Here is a 25,726-nt window from a genome sequence, read left to right as displayed (position 1 = left end):
TGGGAGGGGCCATGGCAGCATAGAAGACCATGCATGGCAAGCGGGAGGGTTAGTGGCAGCACAATGGATATGATGGGCAAGAAGGAGGGTGCAGGGGCATGCACAAAGGACAATGGAGGATAGAAGGGAGGATCAGGACCAGGGCACAGACAAGAGAGTTCAGGGGAAGGGGCCTCACAACAGACCGCGCGGGGCAGGCAGGAGGAGCAGTTGCAGCATAACAGACCAGGGAGGGCAGAAGGGTGTGGCAGTAAAATGGACCATGGAGGACGGGAGGAAGGGGATAGGGGCATGGCATGTGGACAGGCAGGGTGGAGGTGGCAGGGACAGGTTACAGTCATCTGACAATGCTAGGCAGGTGGGAGGGGAGTGGCAGCTCAACAGAACGCTCAGAGTAGATAGGAGTGGCAGGTCCATGGAACATGGTGGGCAAAAAGGATTGAGCAGGGGCATGCACAAGGACATCGGAGAGCAGGGGGAAGGAGAATAGGGGCAGCAAGCTAAGCACAGAGGCTAAGCAGGAGGTTAATGATGGGCCATAGAATTGGGCAATGAAGGGCAGGAGGAGTGGACTGGTACATCATGCTAAATGGAGGGCAGTGGCAGCACATCAGACCATGCATGGCAGGAGGAAGGAGGCTAGTCCATGGATTCAGACAACAGAGGATAGGGAGGAGGTGGATGGGGTAGCAAGCTAACTTTTCAGAGAAGGTGGGTATTAGGAACTTTATTGTTTTTAAAATGTGTGTCTGTGCGAACTACTTAGAATATGAACAAGTATGCAGCATAATCTCACTTTTATTCAGGAAGAATAGGACGTTTGTGACTGTGACTCCAGGCTCACTTGGCAGAAACACCCCCTGACCTTCCACCCCCATCACAAAATGTAATGCCCGTAAAAAGGGTAGGTGGACACAGTGTTATATAGAACATAGTCCGGAGAGCACGATTGAAAATGAAAACCAGATATAGTATATGGTATATGCACCAAAAAGTGTGATATAAGATGAACTGGGCGTGAAATATAATATGCAATACATTGTGCGCAATGACAGATTTATTGGAGAGCGCGAGATAGCACAGGCACTAACGTGTGCTATGCGATATGCGCCTTGGAGTGTAATATGCACAGGGCAGTGTTGTGTAACCTAACTAGTCTCTAAAGTTGTAATATAAAATATGTGCTGGGGAGTGTAACGTTGCATAAACACTGTGACAAAGATATGGTTCCCAGATTGTAATATGTATGACATAGCACTGTGCGTTATAACATAGGCATCGAGAAAGGCACGTTAGATGGGGCAATATAACCCGTGCGAAGGCAAGTGTGGCATGACATATTCACGGGGTGGTGTTACAGTGCACATGGGCTAGAGAGTGTCATAGCATACGCACTAGCTGGTGGAATACAACACAGAGGTGTGTGGCACTCGGCGAGCACTGGTGGGTGTAACACAGCATTGGGCTCAGCCAGGAGCACGCTGTGACTCTCAAGTGAGGTTCGTCTCCTTTCCAGAGAGTAAAATGAAAAGTATTACACATCCGGCGGTGGATGTGTGTTTTATTAACCGTGAGGGGGGTTTCTTGCATAGTTTGGTCGAAATTTTGTCGAATCCCCTTTGAATGGCTTGGTTCCCGTCAATAGCTACCCATGTTTGTATAAATAAACGACAAGGGTGTCTACTTGGAGAGTACCCACTGGCGGGGGTGCCGGGATTAGGCACGGTAGGGCGTCAGACACGTCAGAGCTTCACTAGCAGATTAAATACATTCCACGTGGATTCATTGTATGCATAGTCGCCTTTGAATGAATATCACGCAAATCATCATGGTGATAGGTACATACGGTATGTCCAGCATGTCCTAGGAGTTTCTATAAATATATATTTTTAAAAAATAATAAAAAACAAAGGCCGGCCCCGGGGGATGGGGTTCCCGGGGCTGATCAAGGCCTTGGGAGGGGGGCCACGGGGCCCCCTTCCACATGTATTTTTTCCAACAAAAAAAATTAGTGTGCAGGCCCTGGGGGATGGGGTCCCCAGGGCCAATAAATTAGAAAAAGAAGGGGGGCCACACAGCCCTCCTTGCAGCACTCTGCAAACGCGCCCCCTGGCCAGTTGTAAGTTGGGGAATTAATTCCCCTTCAATACTGAGTGGCCCTGAGGGTCAACTAGCCCAACAGGTATCTCCAGTATGTGCCAGGAAGCTGCGTTGCAGACAGTTGTTCTGAGGCCACGGCCCTTTTTACACCTCTATGCAACGCAGCTCTGTGGCGCTTACTGGAGGTACCTAGTGGGCTAGTTTGACCCTAGGGACCCTTAGGATTCAAGGTGACTTAATCTCTCAACTTAGAACGGCCACAGCGCGCATTTACACAGTGGTGAAGGGAGGGGACGGGGCCTGAGGTGACGTGTGCAAACACGCCCTGTGGCGCGTTTTAAGTTGGGGAAATAATTCCCTTTCAATCCTGAGGGACCCTGGGGGCAACTAGCCCACCAGGTGCTTCCAGTAAGCACCACTGATCTGTGTTGCAGAGAGGTGGTGCAGGCCGTGCCCCTTTTTACACCTCTCTGCAATGGCGCTTACTGGACGTACCTAGTGGGCTATTTTGCCCCTAGGAACCCTCAGGATTCAAGGGGACTTAATCTCCCAACTTAAAACGGCCACAGGGCGTGTTTACACAGTGGGGAAGGGAGGGGACGGGGCCTGAGGTGACGTGTGCAAACACGCCCTATGGCGCGTTTTAAGTTGGGGAAATAATTCCCCTTCAATCCTGAGGGCCTCTGGGGGCTAACTAGCCCACCAAGTGCTTCCAGTAAGCGCCACTGAGCTGCGTTGCAGAGAGGTGGTCCAGGCCATGCCGCTTTTTACACCTCTCTGCAATGGCGCTTACTGGACGTACCTAGTGGGCTATTTTGCCCCTAGGAACCCTCAGGATTCAAATGAACTTAATCTCCCAACTAAAAACGGCCACAGGGCGTGTCTACACAGTGGTGAAGGGAGGGGACGGGGCCTGAGTTAACGTGTGCAAATACGCCCTGAGGCATGTTTTAAGTTGGGGAAATAATTCCCCTTCAATCCTGAGGCACCCTGGGGGCCAACTAGCCCACCAGGTGCTTCCAGTAAGCGCCACTGCGCTGCGTTGCAGAGAGGTGGTCTAGGCCGTGCCCCTTTTTACATCTCTCTGCAACGCAGCTCTGTGGCGCTTACTGGAGGTACCTAGTGATCTAGTTGGACCCTAGGGACCCTCAGGATTCAAGGGGACTTAATCACACAACTTAAAACGGCCACAGGGCGTGTTTACACAGTGGGGAAGGGAGGGGACGGGTCCTGAGGTGACGTGTGCAAACACGCCCTGTGGCACGTTTTAAGAGGTAGTTTTAATCCCCTGCCCTATTATATACTAGGGACTTACAGAGGAGGTCATGCTAATCACAGGGGGACCCCAACGCATAGTGTTCCCTAGTGTATGTAGGTGTTTTCACTGTATTCTGAGTGTCTTTTAACATAGCACTGGCTCTAGGACTGGTTACTCAGACTCAGTTACCACCAGTATCCGTCTGAAAAAGTTGAGGGCACAGGATGATTTTGCAACAAGGCTTCTTTCTGCTCTTCTGTTTGTCCTTTCTGCACGTTATCCTTCTTCCTGAACTTTTCTTCGTCTTTGAGAACTTCTGTTTCTTCTTTCTGCATTTCTTTTTTTTCTTTCTTTGCGTTTTTTCTTCTTTCTTCAAATGTCCTATCTCTGTAGGCATAGTTAGAAATTAGCATTTAAAAAACCTTTGAAATTCACTGAAAAAAACATAGGTTTCAGGCACGTTATAGTTAGGAATTAGCATTTAAAAAACCTTAAAAATTCACTGAAAAAACCATAGGTTTCAGGGGCGTTATAGTTAGCTGGACTTTTCACTCGTACAAAACCATTGAAATTCCCCCCGTTATAGTTAGTTCAGCTACCTATAACTCGCGCGCCCGCAATGCACTGCTGATGACGTCACATATTACATCACTCATGACATGGTCAGTGACATCACTGATGACATCTCAAATGACATCACTGATGACATCATCCTTGTGATAGAGTGGCAGACCTCCTCTCCCCCTAATATAACCTTTGATACACATATTCAAAAATAGAAACTAAAATTTTCAAAACAATGGACATACCAATACCAGTTACAACAACCTATTCAGTAATTCTAAGATCCACATACACAGCCACTCATTCACCAACAGTCCTATAGAATCACTCATACATGTACTCACTCATCATATGTACTCATACACCTATACATCCTGTTACACAACGCCACTCATCCATAGCTACTCACACACATAGTCACTCATGCTAATAAAGAATCAAACACCCATTTACTTGCATATACAGTTATACATTCACCCCCACACTTACTTCTACAGAAACTTACACATACTTAGTCTTTTAAACAATCACTTATAGAAACACATACTTATTCATACAGGAACTCTTCCAATCTCTCACTCTCACATATACTCCCTTATATACACCAATAGTCACATATACTAGTTTAAAACCTATGTAGTTACTCATAAAGACACTATTGAGACAGTCATTCACTCACTAACACACCCATGCACACACTCATCCACCCATACAGTCCTGCACACATGCTGTCTTCAACATATACAAACATTGAGTCACTCATTTATGCACCTATGCACTATGTAATACCCCCCACCGAACCATACAGACCAGACACTCATACTGACACTCAAAAAACCAACTAATAACCTATATAGACACTCATGTAGCTACTCACCAACCCATGCAGCCACTTATACACAAAGTGAGAGACTGATACAGATATTTACATATTTAAACATTACTCACTAAGCCATGCATTCACTAAGATACACTTAATCAGTCAGTTATACAATCAATTTTTCAAAAACAAATCATCCATTTAGACACTTATATACCCATTTATTCTTCCATCGACCTTGAGATATACATATATAAAACATATGTAATTTTCAGAAAAACACACATTCACTGGGTTTGATGTCATCAGTGATGTCATTTGAGATGTCATCAGTATTGTCATGAGTGATGTCACTGACCATGTCATGAGTGATGTAATATGTGACGTCATTAGCAGTGCATTGCGGGCGCGCGAGTTATAGTTAGCTGAACTAACTATAACGGGGGAATTTCAATGGTTTCGTACGAGTGAAAAGTCCAGCTAACTATAACGCCCCTGAAACCTATGGTTTTTTCAGTGAATTCATATATATATATATTCCTTGTTCTCCTCTGGAAGGCACATGGGTAAAATAATGAGCAGACAGGTGGACAGAGAGAAGCACTGCAAGACAGACAGACATGGGTGGAAAGAGAAGTAGACTGATGGGGAGCCGAAGGCAGGGACTAGTTCAGCAGATAAAGCGAACCCCCTCTTTGTTCATTCTTCTTCCTGCTTGGATGCCCGTATCTGTTTGTCTCTCTAATCTCTCACTCAGTCTATCTGCTTGTCTATCGATCCATTCATCCATCCACACACCCTTTTCATCCACCCTTCCAACTCCATGTGCCCGTCCTTCAGTCCATCCGTCTGTCTGTCCATCCATCCATACACCCTGTTCATCTACTCAATCACCCACCCACCCACTCATTCAACTTTATTTGTCCGTCCTTCCTTTGATCCATCCGTCTATCTAGTCATCCACCCACACACCCTATTCATCCACCCACACAAACTCAGGCATCCATCTGTTCGTTCATCCGTCCGTGCATCCATTCATTCATCAAGTCGCCCGTCTCGCTCTGTTTGTTTAAGCCATGTCTATCTGCAGAAATTGGAAAGTTAAATTACATTTTGTTTAATAAATACAATATCCTCCTCAGATGCAGGACCTGTCAATCAGCTGCACTTGTTGCTTCACGGGTGATTTTCTCCACTCCTCGTCGTTTGATGTCTCGAGGACTTTGGGTGGTGTTTGAGGAGCCAAACCCCGGGATGGGCGTCTGTGTCCAATCACAGACTCGCCCTCTTTACTGAAGGAATAAACAGTGTGTGTGTTTTTAATCAAAGCTGTTTTTTCGGGGCAGGGTCTGTAAAATCCGACATTTTCCGCACTAAAAAGCTGTTTATTATTTTCTTGGCTTTCACTACCTCCGAGGAGGTCCTTGGGCATCTCTTCCAGCACAGACACACCTTGTGATCTGCGCCGAAGCTCTGTCATCCTTATTCCTGACACCTGATTGGAGGATGCTCACCCGCTTCAGGGTATATAATGGTTCGGTCTGAGGTCAAAACAACATCGACCTGAAGGAAGAAACATTGTCTGCTGGTGTCCTGAGCACTGCTGCAGAACCGAGGATGGACGGAAGAGCATGGGCCCTGGTCGCAGTGTGTCTGCTGAGCACCTGCTAGAGCTCACCTGTACAGGTGCGACCCTTTCAGTAGTGTTGTGAGCATGTTCAGGCGGAAATCGAATCGACAGTGTCATATTGTGTGCAGACTCTTGGGTGTGTTTTACTGTGAATGCATCTGGACAGGTGAGAAGGGATTCACCCACGTGCAAGTGCAGGCTTCCAGGTGTGCATCTCTGTGAGTGCACCTGTACAGGTGAGAAGGATAGTGATAGTATTATGTTCAGCTCTGTGTAAGTGCAGGCTCCCAGGTGTGTATCTCTGTGAGTGCACCTGTACAGGTGAGAAGGATAGTGATAGTATTATGTTCACCTCTGTGCAAGTGCAGGCTCCCAGGTGTGTATCTCTGTGAGTGCACCTGTACAGGTGAGAAGGATAGTGATAGTATTATGTTCACCTCTGTGTAAGTGCAGGCTCCCAGGTGTGTATCTCTGTGAGTGCACCTGTACAGGTGAGAAGGATAGTGATAGTATTATGTTCACCTCTGTGTAAGTGCAGGCTCCCAGGTGTGTATCTGTGTGAGGGCACCTGTACAGGTGAGAAGGATAGTGATAGTATTAGGTTCACCTCTGTGTAAGTGCAGGCTCCCAGGTGTGTATCTCTGTGAGTGCACGTATACAGGTGTGAAGGGAAGTGCTATATTCAACTGTGTTTATGCACAGACTCTCATATGTCTATTTTTTGGGAATGCATCTGCACAGGTGAGAAGGGAAGTAATGATGTTATATTGACCTGCGTGTACGTGCAGGCTCCCAGGTGTGTATCTCTGTGAGTGCACCTGCACAGGTGAGAAGCGAAGTAACAGTGTTATATTGAGATGCGTGTACGTGCAGGCTCCCAGGTGTGTATCTCTGTGAGTGCACCTGCACAGGTGAGAAGGGAAGTAACAGTGTTATATTGATCTGTGTGTACGAGCAGGCTCCTAGGTGTGTATCTCTGTGAGTGCACCTGTACAGGTGAGAGGGGAGTAATGGTGTTATATTGACCTGCGTGTACGTGCAGGCTCCCAGGTGTATATCTCTGTGAGTGCACCTGTACAGGTGAGAAGGGAAGTAATGGTGTTATATTGACCTGCGTGTACGTGCAGGCTCCCAGGTGTGTATCTCTGTGAGTGCACCTGTACAGGTGAGAAGGGAAGTAACAGTGTTATATTGACCTGCGTGTACGTGCAGGCTCCCAGGTGTGTATCTCTGTGAGTGCACCTGCACAGGTGAGAAGGGAAGTAAAAGTGTTATATTGATCTGCGTGTACGAGCAGGCTCCCAGGTGTGTATCTCTGTGAGTGCACCTGTACAGGTGAGAAAGGAAGTAATGGTGTTATATTGACTTGTGTGTACGTGCAGGCTACCCTGTGTGTATCTCTGTGAATGCATCTGGACAGGTGAGAAGGGAAGAAACAGTTTTATATTGACCCGCGTGTACGTGCAGGCTCCCAGGTGTGTATCTCTGTGAGTGCACCTGTACAGGTGAGAAAGGAAGTAATGGTGTTATATTGACTTGTGTGTACGTGCAGGCTACCCTGTGTGTATCTCTGTGAATGCATCTGGACAGGTGAGAAGGGAAGAAACAGTTTTATATTGACCCGCGTGTACGTGCAGGCTCCCAGGTGTGTATCTCTGTGAGTGCACCTGTACAGGTGAGAAGGGTAGTGATAGTATTATGTTCACCTCTGTGTAAGTGCAGGCTCCCACGTGTGTATCTCCATGAGTGCACCTGTACAAGTGAGAAGGGAAATAACAGTGTTATTTTCACCTGTGTGTAATTCCAGACTCTCAAGTGTGAATCACTGTGAATGCATCTGGACAGGTGAGAAGAGAAGGAATAGAGTTATATTCACCCACGGTCAAGTTCAGGCTTCCAGGTGTGCATCTCTGTGAGTGTACCTGAAAAGGGAAGTAACAGTGTTATATTCACCTGTGCTTATGCACAGACTCTCATGTGTCTATTTTTTGGGTATGCACCTGGACAGGTGAGAAGGGAAGTAACAGTGTTATATTGACCTGTGTGTATGTGTAGACTTCCAGGTGTGTATCTCTGTGAGTGCACCTGTACAGGTGAGAAGGTAAGGAACAGTGCTATATTCACCTGTATTCAAGTGCAGACTCTCGGGTGTCTATTACAGTGAATGCACCTGGATGGGTGAGAGGTGAACTATCAGTGTTATATTGACCTGTGAACAGGCACAGGTGAGAGGTGCAGTGATGCTTTTATTTGGAACTCTGTTCATCTATATAGGTGAAACCACATTAAACAGAGTTATGCAGACCTGAGTGATGTTAAGGAACCCACGGTGTGTATTACTACGTGTGCACCTATAGAGGTGACCACTGTAGTACAGTGTGTTATAGACCTGGACACAGTCACTGTGAGTGTACCAATACAGGTGAGATAAGGGACTCATTAAAGGAGTTAGAACTGGGTGTAGGGAAAGAATCACAGCTGTGTCTCATTGTGGGTGCACTTGTAGAAGCGAGCACTCCAATAAGAGGGAGTTATAGATGTGCAGAGGTAAAGCCTCTCGTGCCTCACTCTGAGTTCACCTGCACAGGTGAGAGACTCATTAATATTTTACATAGGTTTGTGTGCAGGTAAAGCCTTTCAGGATAGCTGCCCTGTGAGTGCACCTGTGCCGGTGAGGGGCAGTAACTGTTTATGGAGACCTGCAACATAGCAATACTCTCATGTGGATTTACCTATGTGAACAGGTGAGAGGTGCAACAACTTTATTATATAGACCTGCAATATATCTTGTTTGCAGCGGGTGGCAGTGATGGAGTTATGGGCAGGAGGGCATCACACTTATGTTCACCTGGTGTACCATGGAATGGTCAAAATGACTGAAACTATACTGGGTTAAAATGATCTCCTCTACCACTGTCCTTGTAGCTTTCATATGGCATAAGTGCAGTTACATCTTCTGCACTGTGTGTATAAAGGTCAACACCTTTCTCTTAGGGTGCAGATGAGGCGGGTGCACTTACTATCTGTGTATAATATGGAGATAGTTCAGGTGCATTTACACCTTGCATGACCTGTGTAAACTGTGCATATGTAAATACATTATTTCTATAGTCTGTAGATAAAAAAGGTGCATTAACGTTTTATATGTTTTTTTAGACATGGCATCCTTGGCGTGGTTTCCCCCTAACATTTTTGCCTTCAGACTTCCATTTTTTGATGACTTCGTTTTTACTGGCCTTAGAACTCTGCATACTTTACTACTGCAAACCAGAGCTAAAGTGCTTGTGCGCTTTCCCTAAACATGGTAACACATGGCTTATGACCAATCAGCATATTTAATTTACTTGTATGTCAATAATAAAGTGGCCCTACATGTGCCCAGTGCTTGTAAATGAAATACTAATAGTGGCCTGTAGCACTTGTGATCCCACGCACTTAAGTTGCACTTTATCTATGTTTCAGACCAGGCCCAAACCTTCATTCCTAGGGTAGGCCCTGCATATCCCAGATGGCAGGGTTCAATGTATTTAAAAAGTAGGACATGTATTTTTATGTTTTGTATGTCACAATAGTGAAAGAATTGACATTTGATTTTTCACCTGTGCAAGGCCTATCCCTCCTATTACATAACATTGGATTTTCCTTTTTACATTTTATTAGTGTAATTTCCAAATGGGAAGAGAAAAACTAGATCATGTTTGGTGTCTCTGAAATCACAATTGAAAATCCTAACTTATGGTGAAGTCTTAATTAAATTACATTTCTGAAAATGCCACCTGTTGTAATTTTTTTGCCTTAGCCATTTGGTGCCTGCAGCCTGTCTCTGGGTCACATGACTGGGTGGGGATGACAGTTGGGCTTTGTGTATTCCTTCTAAATAGCCACCCACAATGGGAACTTAGGTGTGACTGAATGGGCCATCACTGGCAAGGTGGTAGGGACGAGCTCAGCACAGCCCCACTTACACCTGTATAGGCCGTGTATTGCATCCATACAAAGGGCTGCATACCCCCTGTAGTTAGTCTGGAGTCAGGGCCAGGAAGGCAGGGAATCTGTAAACTTCAAAAGCATGCCTCTAGAAGCTTTCCCTCACTTCAAAGGCACAACTGTTTTGATAAGAAGAAACCCAGACACCAACTCTTCTGTACACTTCTGGACTTGTGGATACTCTGACAGGACGGACTGCTGTGCTGCTACAAGGACTGCTAATCAGCTAGAATGCTGCTCAAAAGGAACTGCTGCCCTGATGTGCTGATCCACTGCCTGCTGTCCTCTTGAATGGGGAAGAAGAACTGGACATGCAAATTCATCTTGAACCCAGGAACCCGTAATGGCTCAAAGGGCTAGTCTGTGACCTCCTGATCTGAACCTCAGCGACATAAAAGACTCCTGACCCAGCTACAGTTAGTTTGTGGCCCTGAAGTGGTGCCCCTCAGTTTCTCGACCCTTGCTGTGGCTCCGCGGGCTTTTAAATCAAGCAGTTGGTGTCTTAGTGACCGCGAATGGGCCCATCCATACCCAGACCACTCCACCCACACTGCATATCAGTGCAAGCCGCCACCAGCCCGTCTCTCAACACAGCAGTATTAACAGCCCAAGGAGGATATTCATGGTTAAGCTCTAGCCCGCTCTTAGCACCACACGGACTTTAGCCCGCAATGATCTCTTTACTCCTTGTGACCCCTTCCAACACAAAAAGGACTCGTTGCACAAAACTTGAGACGGTAAAACTTCCGTGGGACTGATCTGGGTCTGTATCCAACCCGTGCTCCTTCGCGGTAAGCCTGAACTTCAGACTTTGACCTGGTCTCGTGTGACCACTTAGCCACGGTTGGCGCTTTGCCCTTTAGATGCTTTTTTTACAATTTATTCTTTGAAAAAAACATTGCTCCAACACTACTGATTGGATTTTTGCCATTTTGGTCTTGTTTTATTTATTAAATTAGGTTCTATTTTTTAAACCTGGTCTGGGATCTTTTTGTATGGTGTTTTCACTATTTTACTGTTTGAAGTGTGGCACAAATACTTTAAACATTGCCCCTAAGTTAAGCCTGACTGTTCTGTGCCAAGCTACCAGGAGGATAAGCACAGATTAATTTGGGGGTTTGCTTGTGCCTTACCTTGACTAGGACTGCCGTTGCTGCTTGACTAGGGCTCACTTCCCAGTCAATCTATAACCCAATTTCTAACATGCTTTGTAAACTTTGCAGACAAACCTAAGGCTGGCATCTGATCATTAATGTAAGTTTTGTTAGAAATGCAAGATTTATTTCTAATACATCGAAGACATTTTTGGTAAATAACAATGTATTACTCATTACTGTGTTTGAAAGGTTTGCGTGGCCAACAGGTTCAGTACTGATGGGGGATGGAAATGTGCCTTTCCTTCCAGATGCAGAACAACCACCTGCAGCTAAGAGCTTGGATGTCTTTGAGATCATCAGCAAAGAGAATGAGGGTAAGATAAAAACAGGGCATTCTGGGAGCCAGGGTAGGAGGTACATGCACATGGTGCCAGCTCCAAATCAGCCTTAGGACACACACATTTACCGTAGCTCGCCACACAAATACACACAAATGTACAGTGTTGCACACACACTCAGCCATGGGTACAGCAGAATAGTAGCGAAGCATCTGCGTTTGAAAGCCATGTATCTCAAAGTGTCCTCATATCTCTACTACTGAGTAAGATCATGTGCTTTGTACAGGTATCATCTTTCTCCCAAAGCTCTTTCTAGCCCCCTCATGAGGTCTGCAGCCTCCCCAGTCCAAACCCTTTTAACCTCCTCGGGGCCATTGTTCCCTCTTCGAGCTCACACCACAATGGCTGCCTCCCTGAGGGTAACAATGTTCTTCCTAAGTGTCCATAAAGTCTATCTGTGTCTGTGCCTCTACACCTAAGTGACACAACCACACATTCATGCTCATATCAATGACACTTCACACTCTCTCCACCCACAAGTGCTGTTGTAACTTCCTTCTTTGATTCCTCTCACTTCTGGATCCCTACATCTGGAAGACTCTCCAACTTGAAAGCAGCTGGACCTCTGGTCAGACGCTTTGCAGAAGGCATTGAAGCTTGAAGGGTACCATCCTATTGCTGTCTTCCTTTGAAATCTATCGACTACCCTTGTCACTCAGTGGTATCCCGGTCAGGAAGACAACTTGCTGATGCCTCCTACTGCCCCAGCTAAAGAGCCCAGCCATAGCACAAAATGATGGGGCCCGCTGCAGAACGTGATTAGGGGCCCCTGAATCTTCAGTATCTCAAAGATTTCTGTATGCTTTGGGGTGAATAGTGGCTTCCTGAAAGTTTGGGGGCCCCATGAAGAGTTGGGGGCCACCCTGCTCTGCAGGGACTGCAGTTGCGTGCGTTCAGCCCCAGATCCTGCAACTGATGCTCGAACAGAACTCTTTGTTGTCTTCTGCCGGCACTGGCACCACTGGGACTGGTTGATCTTCTCAACATCGGCCAGTTTCTGTGCACCTATGGATAGGTTTTTGATTCAAAATGCTTTATTAAACAAATGATTGTCAAAAGAACCAGGCAACAAGATCACAGCAGGAAAAAAACTAATATCAAGTGCGGAATGGAGTGGTGGCTGGAGAGAAGTGTAGGCAGAATAGTAGTGGGATTCATGCAGGATAGAATTAGGTTAATGAAGGTGCGTTTTTAGTTCTGTGGTAAATGAGGTGAAGTCTTAGGCCACGAGAGAGGCACAGGAATTGATAGCTGAGGTTCTCAAGGACCTACACTGGTTGCCAATCAAGAGCAGGGTGGCTTTTAAAGCACTCTGTATGGTGCACAAAGCCCTGCATGGAATGGGCCCTGCCTGTCTGAGGGAAAAAAATGTCATGGCACAGCCCCAGAAGAAACCTGTGTTCTATCTACTCTAAAACCATGGCAGTTCCTAAGATCCGTAAAGCCTCCTGGGAAGGCGGACGTTTTGGTCGCGCTACTTCCATTCTTTGGAACCCAATGCCTCTTTATTTAAGATTACATGCAAATCTGATGATCTTCAGAAAGCATTTAAAAACTTGTCTTTTTCCGTCACTGGATTTAACAAATCCTGTACTGCTATTGTGGTCTTTTCCAATTTGTAAGAAGTGCAGACACAGCGCCTAAGACACCTTAGGGTATACACAATGCCAATATAAATCAAATCAGGGCGCAAGTGCTACATTCTCATGTTTATCCAAAAGAGTGACTGACATAGTGTCTACATTACTTTAAAGTGTGACTTCTTCAGGGGTAGGAGGTTTATGCTAAAGCATGATTGCCTGTTACTCCTGACCATCAGTTTTTTGACGAACTGGTAAACTAATTTCTATGCAAGAATAACAACTATAAAAAATTACCTTGATCCAACTGTCACTTTACTGTGTTGGAAGGGTTCTTCCATGAACTATTCACCACACGAGTGAAGCTTCTCTTTTTTCAGAATTGATATTTGAACATATCAATGTCAATTACATTTTCCCAGAGGGGTGCAAGTAATACATAAGAAAAACATTGCGTCCCGGCAGCAGTCGCCTCTGATCTTAAGTCTGTATTACATATAGGGCACACTGTCCTTGTTTGCACCACAGTGCACCTTTAAGCAGGCATGCCAGATGCAAACAGGGACACTTTGCCCTATGACAATGAATGTGCTGCCTCCAGGGTGACTGCAAACCCGTGCTGCCCGGAGGGCAGCACATTCAGTAACTAACAGGCCAGCTGTTTCAAAACTGCTCTGTGTTTCTCGGTGCAGACACAACCACCTGCATTTTGAAGAGAGGTTAGAGATACCTCTGCAGGTGGGTGCAGTGAGTCACCCTCCTGCACAAAGGGTGTTGGGGTATGTGGGGCCCACTTTCTTCCCCTCCCAGAGGTCTCCCAACAGGGGACACACTGACAGTGTGCCACCTTTTTGTTGAGCATTGTCAGTGTGCCTCTTAAGGGCATGTTTGCCTCTGGGCCCGCATCCATAATACGGCAAGGAAACAGAGGTAAATTGATTCCCTCAATGCCTCTATGCAAATGAGTGAGCATCCTCTGAAGATAGCACTTTAGCAAGTGAAGCAGTGGTTTCAGTACTACAGTTGTCTGCAACCCCTTCTGTATTCCCATAGTTCTACAGACGTGCAAAATGTGGGTGCACATTCCGTTGCATCCCAGGGTCACTATGGGTAATGCAGCCCCAGGTCTCCCAAGAGGAAGAGAGAAAAAAAGGCTAACAAACAGAAATATCAGACCAGTCATCACTTATCATAACATCTTATGAGTAGCCTAAGCCTAATATAACCCTCCTATACTTTCTTTGGGCCGGTTAGTGTATATTCCGCTGGAGGTGTAGCTCTGACTTTCAGCCGTGTCCTTTCTATGTGGTATGGGGCAGGTGCTTGCGTGAGTGTATATATGTCTGGTGGGTTGGATTTTTATTTATGTTCCAGGGAAACCACATGTCCCTGAGTGGGCAGAGTGTCTGTCTCATCCTCCACTAGATGTGCTCTGAGTGTGCCACCTACATCTCTGGGTCTAGAGGTAGAGGGTACAGTGAAGCATATACTTCCATTTTTCTACTGCCTACAGCTACGTCTTTCATACAATTGTTTACTTTGAGAATTGTTCCCCATAGTAATTCACTACAATTCTGAATTCAGCCAGTGATGGAGCACTCACGGTAAACCATTTAACCCAGCGTGAAATACGTTTAACAAGGGCTAATAGAGCAGTTAATGGCTACATATCGTGTAAAATGGTTAACATAATCCTAGACCATTATACTAAGATATGGGTATAGGACCTGGCCATGTGAATAAACCCTGCATGAACTGCCTGGCACCGCAGGCAGGTATGGGGCCCTGCTGCAAATAGGAAGCAGTTTACATCTATTATTCCGGGAGACCTTCTTGGTTTGCATCCAACAATATTTCCATTTTGCATTATTCAACACCATTCAGATGTCTGCTTCCCAGGCCTGTCTGATATGAGTTGAGGCATATTTTCTAGCTGCTGTGGAAATTATGTAGAAGTCAGAAACTCATGTTGTGGAATCTGGGGATCTGAATACCGAGGTGAATGGTCTGAATTGCAGTGGTTCCTCAAAGAACCCTGGAATAATTTCCCAGATAGTGTATTAGTCTAATGTGAGATATTTTGAGCTCAAAATACAAGCAGCTCAGAGTTGTCAATCGAGCCCTGTAAAAAGCCTGCACCAGCATGTGTTATTTGGTGATTTAGAGGAAGGGGTTTGAGCCAAGGGTATTGTGATCAATAAGTACCTGGGTCCAAAGATTTGCTCAGAAGCCTACCACTTGCCCTTCCTGGAGTAGTATTGATTCTACCTCATACATTTCTACCACCCCCAAATGCTCTCTACCTCTTAACCTCCCTCTTGCAGTGGCAAACCTCACTGCTTTCTACTTTTCACTGTTGTTTCTGTCGTTCTCTTCATGCTTCTTTCCCCTTTTTGTGTTTTTTTCTCTCTTGCTCTGGATCAAAGTCTGTTGAGGAGAATAGGTGCCGGCCCATACAAAGGCAATAGTGACACAGCAAGTGAAAAGTAGCAGTAATTACAGCATAATGGGCCCCTCTGGACCCGGGCTCCGATGAGACTGTTCCTGCTGCACTAATGCTAGTTACACTCCTGGAAGACAGTATGTGCTGCTCATTGTAGGTTTGTTGATGGACTCATGACTTGATCTCCAGAAGGCTGCAGCTTTCTTCATCCCACCTGCCCTGTACCTCTTGTCTTCTGCTGGATGTAACTAGAGGGGCTTTAATTCCATCACTCAGTGCATCTGCTCTCATTCCAGAAAGCAAACATCTCCTGCATTCTGGAGACATCGCTGTGAAACCTGGCCGCAGTGCCATGATATGTAAGGACAACAGCTGCTTTTGGCCCAAATCCAGCGATGGGACGGTTAAAGTGCCCTACACTCTCAGCGGTTACAGTGAGTGTCTGATGCGATGGTGGAGGTTGGTTCTTGGAAAAGTAGTTACACTGCTTCGTCTATCTGCCCTCTTTCTCTCTTCATACAAACTCTCCATTTGATAGCGGAGCCACTAGCATCACTGATGCTATCTCAGAATTTACAGCATTGACCTGCATCCGCTTTGTGGACCACACCACGGAAACCGACTACCTCAACATTTCACCTGGAGATGGGTAAATACAGGCTCTGCTTCTGGGTCACCCCCATGAATACATCATCAGTTTGTAGCCACTGCCTCACCTTGGGGATCCAGCGCTCTCAGTCCTGTTATCTAACATGGTTGCCATATGTTCGTTAAAATGAAAGTTCAATATTCAAGTATCATCAATGGTGGTGGGTCCTGGGTCTGGCAGGCATCAGTGTGGGATCCTGGACCTACACAATCAATACTGTTCCCAACAAACTCTTGTTATAGCACAGTCTTTTTTCACATGCCAAAAGTCCCAAGTCACTGCCGTTCCACTATAACACGGATGACCTATGTCTGCATCCAATCACTGCTCATGGAAGAATTTATATACTGAATATTCATAGATATGGATATGGAAAGCAGTGCAGATAGAAACAAGCCTGGTACATACAATAGATTTGCAGTGTCTGCCTGTCTATACCTAGGTTGGTGAGCTGTTTAGGAGTGATAGGTAAGGTGATAGATATTGACCCCACAGACTATCATATAGAGACAGGGTTTGTCATCATTCCTCTGCTTGCTTTGGTGGAGCCATAACTAGCTTAGATTGATGCTTATTAGTATACATATCAAAGAGAATAGGTAGTCACCATTAATTATAAAAAGAGAAAGGCACAGACTACTGCGCAATTGTGTTTGTATATTTTAAACAAGAATCAGGGGCATATTTATGGGCTGCTTTGCGTCACTCTTGCACCATGCAGACTAGTGCATGAGTGACGCAATATAAAAATGAGATTTTTGATGCCACGCAAGGCTACCTTGCGTGGCCCTGAGTGGCTTCATACATCTTCAGTAATGCAACACAGAACAAATTGCTGTACTGCATTACTCTTCCCAGGGAGGCGTTTCCATGGGCGTTGCGTGGGTGTATCCACACAACGTCAATATATTTTTAAACAATCACAGATTTACCAGAAGTTGTAAACCTGGGAATGCACCAAAAACCTACGCCTCCCCAGCTTAGGTGTAACAGGGCGAAATATGTTTATATGCATTCTGAAGCACACATAGAAAGAGTAAAAAGACTAAGGGAATTGTTTATGTGCAAAAAGATGCTCCTTCTTTCCAAAAACAATCCTCTTTACAATGCCGGAACCATTGCACCATGGGGCAAGGGGGCTTGTGCTGGCGCTAGGCAGCCAAAAGGGCACCAGTGCCAGGGAAAAGGTGGGACAGTACTGTATTAACTTAAATACTGTGCCTTCCTGCCCTTTCCTCGTCACTCAGTGCAGCACAGCAAGGTGACTTGCTTGCCTAAATTGCGTGTCTTGGCCATAAATACGGCCCTACATCCATAGGTTAGATGCAGAGGAAAGCAGTGTTGTGTTTCTATACATAGCATTCCATAAATACATGGTCAGCAGCAGCATGGCAGGTACAAGCTTCAACGGGGCCTTCTGACTTGTTCACACCCAAGAGGAAGGTGGCTGCACTCAGATTTACCCACATCCGCAGAGACCATACAGCTCCACTGTGATCCATGTCCACAAAGTGTCCAAAGGGCTGCACGACAGACCCAGCTTCTATTCACAAAGCCATGCAGTGGGCAGGCTGTCCACTGACAGTCTTTGTCAGTACGAAAGCCATCATCTTGCACTGCATTGTATAAGTCACTGTTAAGACGCAGATGGGGTGTGGGGGGCTGCTACACTTTCCATGTGGCTGCTCTAGTGAGAAACTTTGTGATTTCCCTTCATTATCTGAAACAAAGAGCAGCAGAGGAAGAAGAAGTGGGAGTTGGGGGTGGAGTCCTCTGTCTAAGAATGTCAGGTTCAAGCTTAAAACTGACATTCTTTAAGAATACATATGTGCGATTGGCTACAGGTCACCCTTCCTCTAGGTGCCCAAGTAGTGTTCATAAAGCATTTACTGGGGTCACACATTCCAAGGATCAGTCATCATTATAACAAGTTATGTCCATAATGTTCACAAACCTTTAAAAAGTCTCATGCCTTAGACCCTTAACTTACTTTACACATTAAGACCAGTAGATTGCTACTCTGGGAAGAACTGGGTACCCACACAAGCCAGAACATGCAAAGAGAAGGCAACGATACAGGATGCTGAGACTAATGGAAAGGTGATCTCCTCTTTTAAGAGCGTGCCAAATGGTGGCCCTAAGGAACATGGAGAAGGTACCCCAAAACGTGCCAAATAAAAAAAAAGGCAGGCAATCTTTTTGAAAAAAGAAAAAAGTATCAGGAATTGCACAGCAGTTGTGGTGGGTCTGGCTTTCATCCTTCGTCTGATAATGTTGTCTCAGTGGTATCTAGTTCTCTGTGTTACTGAGGCTGCTCTCGATGAGGCCACTGTTCTCAGGTTTAAGAAGTGCTCAGAACTGTCTCTCTTTTACTCCATGTCTGTCCTAGCTGCTGGTCTTACATGGGAAGGACCCGCGGACCCCAGACTACATCACTGGGAGGTGGTTGCCTATCGAGAGGAAGCATCCAGCATGAGCTCAACCATGCCTTGGGCTTTCACCATGAGCAGAGCCGCAGTGACCGCGATGACTACGTGAGGATCATGACAGAGTTTATTTCAGATGGTAAAGTAACCCTCCACTCTGACCAGAGAGAACTGTTTTCTGTTGTTAGTTGAATCATGTTAATAACAATAAGTTTCAGTTAGAGAGTGATGCAAGGATCACAAACAGCCAACAAAGTGAAATGGGAGGGTAAGGCTGAGGTACTTGCTTTTATCGGGAGCCTTCATGATCTGTCTGCCTCCCAACCACATAACACAACTCTCCTGCATTAAGAAATTATGACATTATTGGCCTAAGTCAGGTAAAGTTCAATGACTGTAAACAAGACTGCTTAGTGCATGGCATGGCAGAGTGGTGAGGTACAACTGACACTCTAATATTTCAGAACCCACCCAAGAATCAGTGTCCTTGGCATCCGTTGTGAGTCTTGTGCAGTTACTGATGTGCATCTCTGAAACCAGGTCCACTCCTGTGTATATGCACAAACAGAAAGGCATAAGAGGCAACAGTGTGAACTCTGTGCATCTGTAATGCTTGAATGCAACATCAGGCACCAACCTGACCACTGTGTATTTAGATTTGCTGGCAGACAACAGGGAGATAGAAGTACATCTATATATGCTAATGAGCAGAATTTGACTCCTATGTGATTGTCGCCCAATGCTACAAATGGGTCTCCCACAAACCAGAGGGATCGCTGAGCATCTCTGTTGACTGTGTCAGGTGCTAGTTTGACTTCTGTGTATCTCTAGTTGCTGAATGACATGTTGGGAACCAGTGTGACAAATGCAGCAGCAAATACCACATTTTCTGTGAAAAATAAGAAAAGCCAGATCAACAACACAAAAAAGACGTGAAAGACTCCAGCTATCCCATACTGCTCTGTTCCCAAGGGCACAGTTTTCAATCTCTTCTTGATCGTCAGTCTAAGTGACTTCCTCAGCGCAATTAAGGCTGCTTCTTTGAAGACATCATCCCTTCAGGGAGATGTCCTTATACCTCTTATCAACACAGTCAATGCCTCCCTCTGCTAATAAATATTTCCGGACAACCTCAGATTAGGACACATCCTCTCACTGCTAAACAAACCCATCCTAGGCCCACACAACCTTACCAACTACTATGCCACGACTCACTTTCCTTCTATTGGAAAGACCATCCAAAAAGTATCACCCTACAACTACAAGAGCAAATCACCAATAACAGCCCCTTACAGTGTTTCTAATCCGGATTCAGATCTCGTTTCAGCACAGAAACAGCTACTTTACAAAGTTAATACCAATATTCGCACCTCTCAAGCCACATATGGTCTTTGCTGATACACTCCTGCAATGGTTCATCTCCCACCTCACCAACCTCATGGAACCATCTGAATGACACAACCTCTGCTTCATAATCTCATCAGAGGATGACATTCAATGACTCAGATCTTGATTCAAGCTCATTCAGAAATGGATGTTTATCACCTACCCAGAAGGCACCCCAACTACGACAGCAACCAAAGGCTGAAGCCTGGTTCAATCCTGGCTAACAGAGATGAAACTTGACAGCTCCTCCCCAGCTGACAGCTAATGTGAAAACTCTAGAACTCATCCTTGACAGTGACCTCTCTTTTAATGAATGCATTGCCAAGAAAACCAAGAAAGTGTGGGTTTAGCATTCACTCCAACTCTACTTACCCTTAATGAAAATCAAGTCAACACTATAAGTACTACTTGATGGAGGCAGAGCCCTACTCAGAGGTTACTCCAACTCCACACTAGCTCACCTGAAAGGCATCCCACATGCTGCAGCTCACCTCAGGAAATTTGACCACATCACGCATCAGTAAGAAACTTTGCTCTCTCTTCCTACAGGCCTATATTATGTTTAAAACCAAGAAATGCTAACACGTGTTTCACAGCTATCATGGATTGCATCATGACATGTGCAGGGCTTCAATTTCTGTCCCTATTCATTAGCGATTTATAGTTCCTTAAATTAATCTTGATAAAAAATTAAATTGAAAAATGATAAAGGCATTTGTATAGTGTGCAAATACTCCGAGGAGTGTCTCGGCACAGGCAGTGTAAAGAAAACCCGACATATGCGAAAAAAGTGATCGTATTATTCATTTTGTTGAAACAGCCACGTTTTAAATCTTTTCCTAAAAACCGGGAGCTCTTAAATGGACCGGAGTTCTTTGGGGAGTTTATTCGAGATCTTTGGGCCAAGAAAGGAAAATAATCTTCCAACAGTTCTTGCCCAGAAAATTGTAGGAATCCTGGCTAAAGCTGTGTGAGGAACGCAGTTCTCTGAGGCGGGCATACATACATATCCTCCTCCTCAGATAAACTGCCCATTTCCCATAGAAAACTTTATGTGCCAGGACAAGAGTATTGAAAGAAATCCTCTTTTTGACAGGCAACCAGTGTAGTGTCTTTAGCTGCGGAGTCTTGCGTGTTCTTGGAGCCAAATTATGAATTATTCTAGCTGCCGCATATTTTACAACTTGTTAACTACTGAGCAACTAGTCTGGAAGGCCCAAGTAACAAGCATTTCCATAATCAAGCCTCAAGGTTATCAGAGCTTGGGTCACTGTTTTCCTAGTCTCTAATGACAGAAAAGGGAAGATTTGTTTTAGGGAGCATAGGATCACAAAACAGGAGCCCACCAATGACTAGATGTGTGGTTGGAAAGAAAGGGCATTATGCATTTTGATTTCCAAATTTTTGACTACCTTTTGTTGTTCCCGACGGAGGAGTCTTATGTGGCCACCACACTCTCCTTATTTCGGGGGAGATGTCCCCAAAGAACAGAATCTCAGTTTTATCAGGGTTACAAATAAGCTGGTGAACTGATAACCAGCTGAACACATTGGAAAAATTGTATTTAATTGCCTTTCAATCAATTGTCTTTCCCTTTTCACAGGTAAAATGCATCTGAGGGTCGTCTGTGTATGATATTACTTTCACCCCTAGAGGTTTTGCTAGACCAGCATACCTAGATATGCGTTAAAAAATGTGGGACTCAGTGCCAATCCCTGAGGCACTCCTACAGAGAGTTCTCGAATAGGGGCAACATATGGAGGGATCCATACTTATTAACTCCTGTTCTTCAGGGATGAGATAAGCCACTGCAAGACTAGACCATCGATTCCTATATCATGAAGGCGGGCCAGTAGTCTTCCATGTGGCACGGTATTGAAGGTTGCCGATAAATCCAGCTGTATCAGGGCGGCCTTGCCCCCCCTTGACTAGCGTGTCTTTAATGTGTTCAGTTATTTCTAGCACGGCTGTTTCTGGGCTACAGTTAGCTCTAAATCTTGACTGACTTGGGTGGAGGAGATTATAATGCTCCAGATAACTCGAAATTTCGAGGTAACATGCTCCTCTAAGATTTTAGAGACTGCTGGAAGAAGTGAGATCTGCCTTTGATTGGTATGAACTTTAGGGTCAGCTGTGGGCTTTTCCAGTAGGGGAAGAGCTGTTACATGTTTCCATCTTGCTGGCATTGTGCCGCTCACTAAGGATTTGTTTAAAACTTTGTAATTACCGGGTTAATGGTCAGAGCTACTTCGGCCAGAAGGCTGTGAGGGCATGGATCCACAGGAGACCCTTACTTGAGTTGCTTAATGGCTCTCAAAGATTACTCCATCAAAATAGGAGGGGAGTGGCTAGTGTGGGTGTCATCTGAGTTTTCCTGATTCTGTGTGAATCTGCCACTACGATGCAGTGACTATCTGCTAGCTGATTCGTGTTTAGCAAATCAGCTTGGATAGTAGTTATTTTCTAGTTGAAATACTCTGCCAGCTGGTTACACCCTTCACCTGAAGCATTTAGATGATTGGTTATCACCTGTGGATTAGGAAATTATTTTACGATTTAAAAAATTTCTTTTTCCTTTCAAAGAAATTTTTTTCTCTATTCATACCTGGAGATAATATTCCTTTAATCATTGTCTAAAGGTGTCCTTATCTGACACCTTATAATTTTTTCTCCACTTTCTTTTGATGCATTTAAAGTGTTTTTTGCAAGACCTCAGGTTCTCATTGAACCAGGGGGCCATTGTTGGGCTTGAGAGGATCGTGTGGTGATAAATGGTGCTAAGTCGCTAATATTGTTGTGAATCCAGTCCTCAATGCATTCTGCGTCTGAGTCAGTATCTCCAGACAAAGCAGGAGGGCTCGCTTCCAGAGCACTGCGTCAATCTAGCAGTAACATTTTGTGAAAGGTTCTAGTCGTAGTTTTTGTTGCTTTTAAGCAAGGCTGGTTATTCCTGGGTTTTTTGCCAACTGAACTTGCTCAAGTTGTGATCCGTCCAGGCCACTGGAAGCAGGCCAGTTGTTACAGTTATCATATTAGTAACATTTGATCTAGCGTATGGCCAGCCAGGTGTGCAGGTTCAAACCCTTCTTACATACATCCAAGCGAGGACATCGTATATACAATGGAAGATGCCTCAGGTTCTGCCGGTTTCTCCATGTAAATATTAAAGTCTCCTAATACCATAAAGTGAGAATATTTCATGGACCGCGAGGCTAATGACTCATTCAAGCATCCCAGAAATTGGCCGGTTTGTCCTGGGGTCCTCTATAGAAGGGCCCCCTGCTACCGATCCCTGTGGAGATTGCAAACAGAAGAAGCCTAGACTTTCCGCATCCTCAACATGATCTATTGGCACACTCATGTTTACCCTTATATATAATGTCTACCCCTCCCTCTCTCCCGTTTCCTGAGAGTGTTATAGCCCCTGTGGATGACATTAGTTATTGTTTGGTTCGAGAACTCATTGAGCCAAGTATCTGTGAGAAAAATAAGGTCTGGCTTTTTATCCTCAAGTAACTCAGCAACCTACAATTCATTTTTCTTGATGTCCCAAAAGAGAAAAAATGGCTGCTACCAACCAAAAGATTCCCCACACTTTTTAGCTGCTCCCACCTCCCTGGAACCCTTAATAATGCAATTCAAGACAGTTCTATGTACAAATGATAAGCAGAATTGCCCAGCGTTCTGTTTTTTCAACTTAAAACACGATGTGGAAATGAATAATAGAAGTTCCCAGCGTTCCATTTATTCACCGTTTTTAAAAACAGGTTACACAAGGATGACACGAACAAAGAATTTAGCAGAGGAAAGGCAGGGCGACCTTACTACCTCCGCACAGCACCTCTCCTTAAGTACCGGAGTCGATGGACTAGAGCGGGCACCGCTCAAAATGGCGCCTCTTGATATTCCGAAAAAAACCAAACATGGCTGCTACCAAATGAAAGATTCCCCCATTATATATGCAAATGATTAGCAGAATTGCCCATCGTTCTGATTTTTCACAATTTTAAAACAAGTTAAAGCATGTAGTGCACATGATTAACAGAAGGGCCCTGATATGGGTGCAATGGCTATGATAATTGTGAGATAAGAGTTTTCTGAAACGCACATATCCACGATGATGAATCAATTAGAGGATGCCGGAGCTCCTAACAGAATCTTTCTGTATTCAGCGCTTTAAAGGAGTCTCCCCAGTAATCTCTCATGATACTCCAGCCTACCTGTAACCAGTACATTGACCTGTGTCTAAGAGGCTGGAAAGGAAGGTGGCGGTGGATTTTTATAATATTGAGGGGCTGAACCCGGCACAATGTGGCTTTGGAGGTGGTGAGATGCTCCAGTGAAACAGTGGGGAAGTGAGAAGGTGTAAAGGTGTCCTGAGACCAGAAAGGCAGGGTAGGTGAGTTTCAGGGGAGCTGATGCCCCAGGAATTGACCTTTAGGGAGTAGAGACCCTCCAGGGTCTCACAGTTCTGCTACAGTTTGTGGACAACATCTTGACATTAACAATGGGTTCTAAAGATGTGTACATCAACAGCTTATCAGTGGTACGAGAGGCCAAATGAGAGGATGACGTCAAATGGAGGGAATAAAGACGTCCCAAGACTGAACCTTTGGGTATGCAGATAGACTCACTTATCAGGGCGGTGATGCGAACAACACCAGGAGACTGAGAACAATCAGAGACAGGAAGATCACATTCCAGTGTATTTATCCATGGTGCCTAGGTGGGATAGGACACAAGCAAGATGGATGGCCATCGTGTAAAACAAAGCAGAGAAGACTAAGAGAAGAAGGATGGAGGAAAAGTGTTTATGATGGTGAGAAGAAAGGAAGTAAGAGACATGTGTAAGGAATGTTTCCAAGGAATAAAGTTAAGGAGAGGAGGGAGCAATGTATTATGAAGTGTTAAAAACCAGAGTTAATGGCTGAGACAAGGCAGTCACTCAGGTTATATAGAACAAAAGGGGATGCTGTTGAGATCAAGTGTTGGTGATTTAAGAGGAGATAGAGCAAACACATATTTTAATTATCCTGCATAGGGCCCATAGAGGAGGGGATGGTTCAAGAGTATGGAAAGACAGGTTAAGACACTACACGCCTTGGGGCTGTTTCTTTTATTGGAATGGGAACAAGTCAACCATAACACCCATTGGGTTTGTCAACTGGAGTTTGCAGATTGGTTCTGTAGTAGACGTTGGGGTAAAAGAGTCAAGTTAGATAACATAAGTTGTGAGGAGTGGTTTATGGGCAGAGTGCGGAAGTGATAAGGAACCTGTCTGGTTCTCATAGTAAAAATTGTGCAAGAAACTTAGGGTTCTGTTTCCCTAGCAGTGAGACTGAACTGATGAGTATTACTCAATGAGGAGAGATGATTGTTGGCCCTCTT

At 45.1% G+C, this 25,726-nt stretch overlaps 1 protein-coding gene across 1 annotated transcript in view; it reads left to right on the top strand.

Moving 5' to 3' along the window:
• The first annotated feature begins 6,300 nt into the window (after nt 1–6,300).
• The window catches only part of LOC146859661 (astacin-like metalloendopeptidase), a 34,535-nt gene continuing 15,109 nt past the window's right edge, over nt 6,301–25,726 (top strand). The window contains exons 1-4 of the mRNA XM_085646724.1: nt 6,301–6,428; nt 11,765–11,830; nt 16,174–16,311; nt 18,916–19,091. Of these exons, the coding sequence (XP_085502850.1) occupies nt 6,374–6,428; nt 11,765–11,830; nt 16,174–16,311; nt 18,916–19,064 (408 nt within the window). The 5' untranslated portion in view covers nt 6,301–6,373 and the 3' untranslated portion in view covers nt 19,065–19,091. The remainder of the gene's footprint in view (nt 6,429–11,764; nt 11,831–16,173; nt 16,312–18,915; nt 19,092–25,726) is intronic.

This window comes from Triturus cristatus, chromosome 3_1, assembly GCF_964204655.1.
Source record: "Triturus cristatus chromosome 3_1, aTriCri1.1, whole genome shotgun sequence".
NCBI classification, from domain to species: Eukaryota; Metazoa; Chordata; class Amphibia; order Caudata; family Salamandridae; genus Triturus; species Triturus cristatus.
The sequence above is the reverse complement of the archived record's forward strand: the minus strand, read 5'-3'. Positions and strand labels throughout refer to the sequence as shown.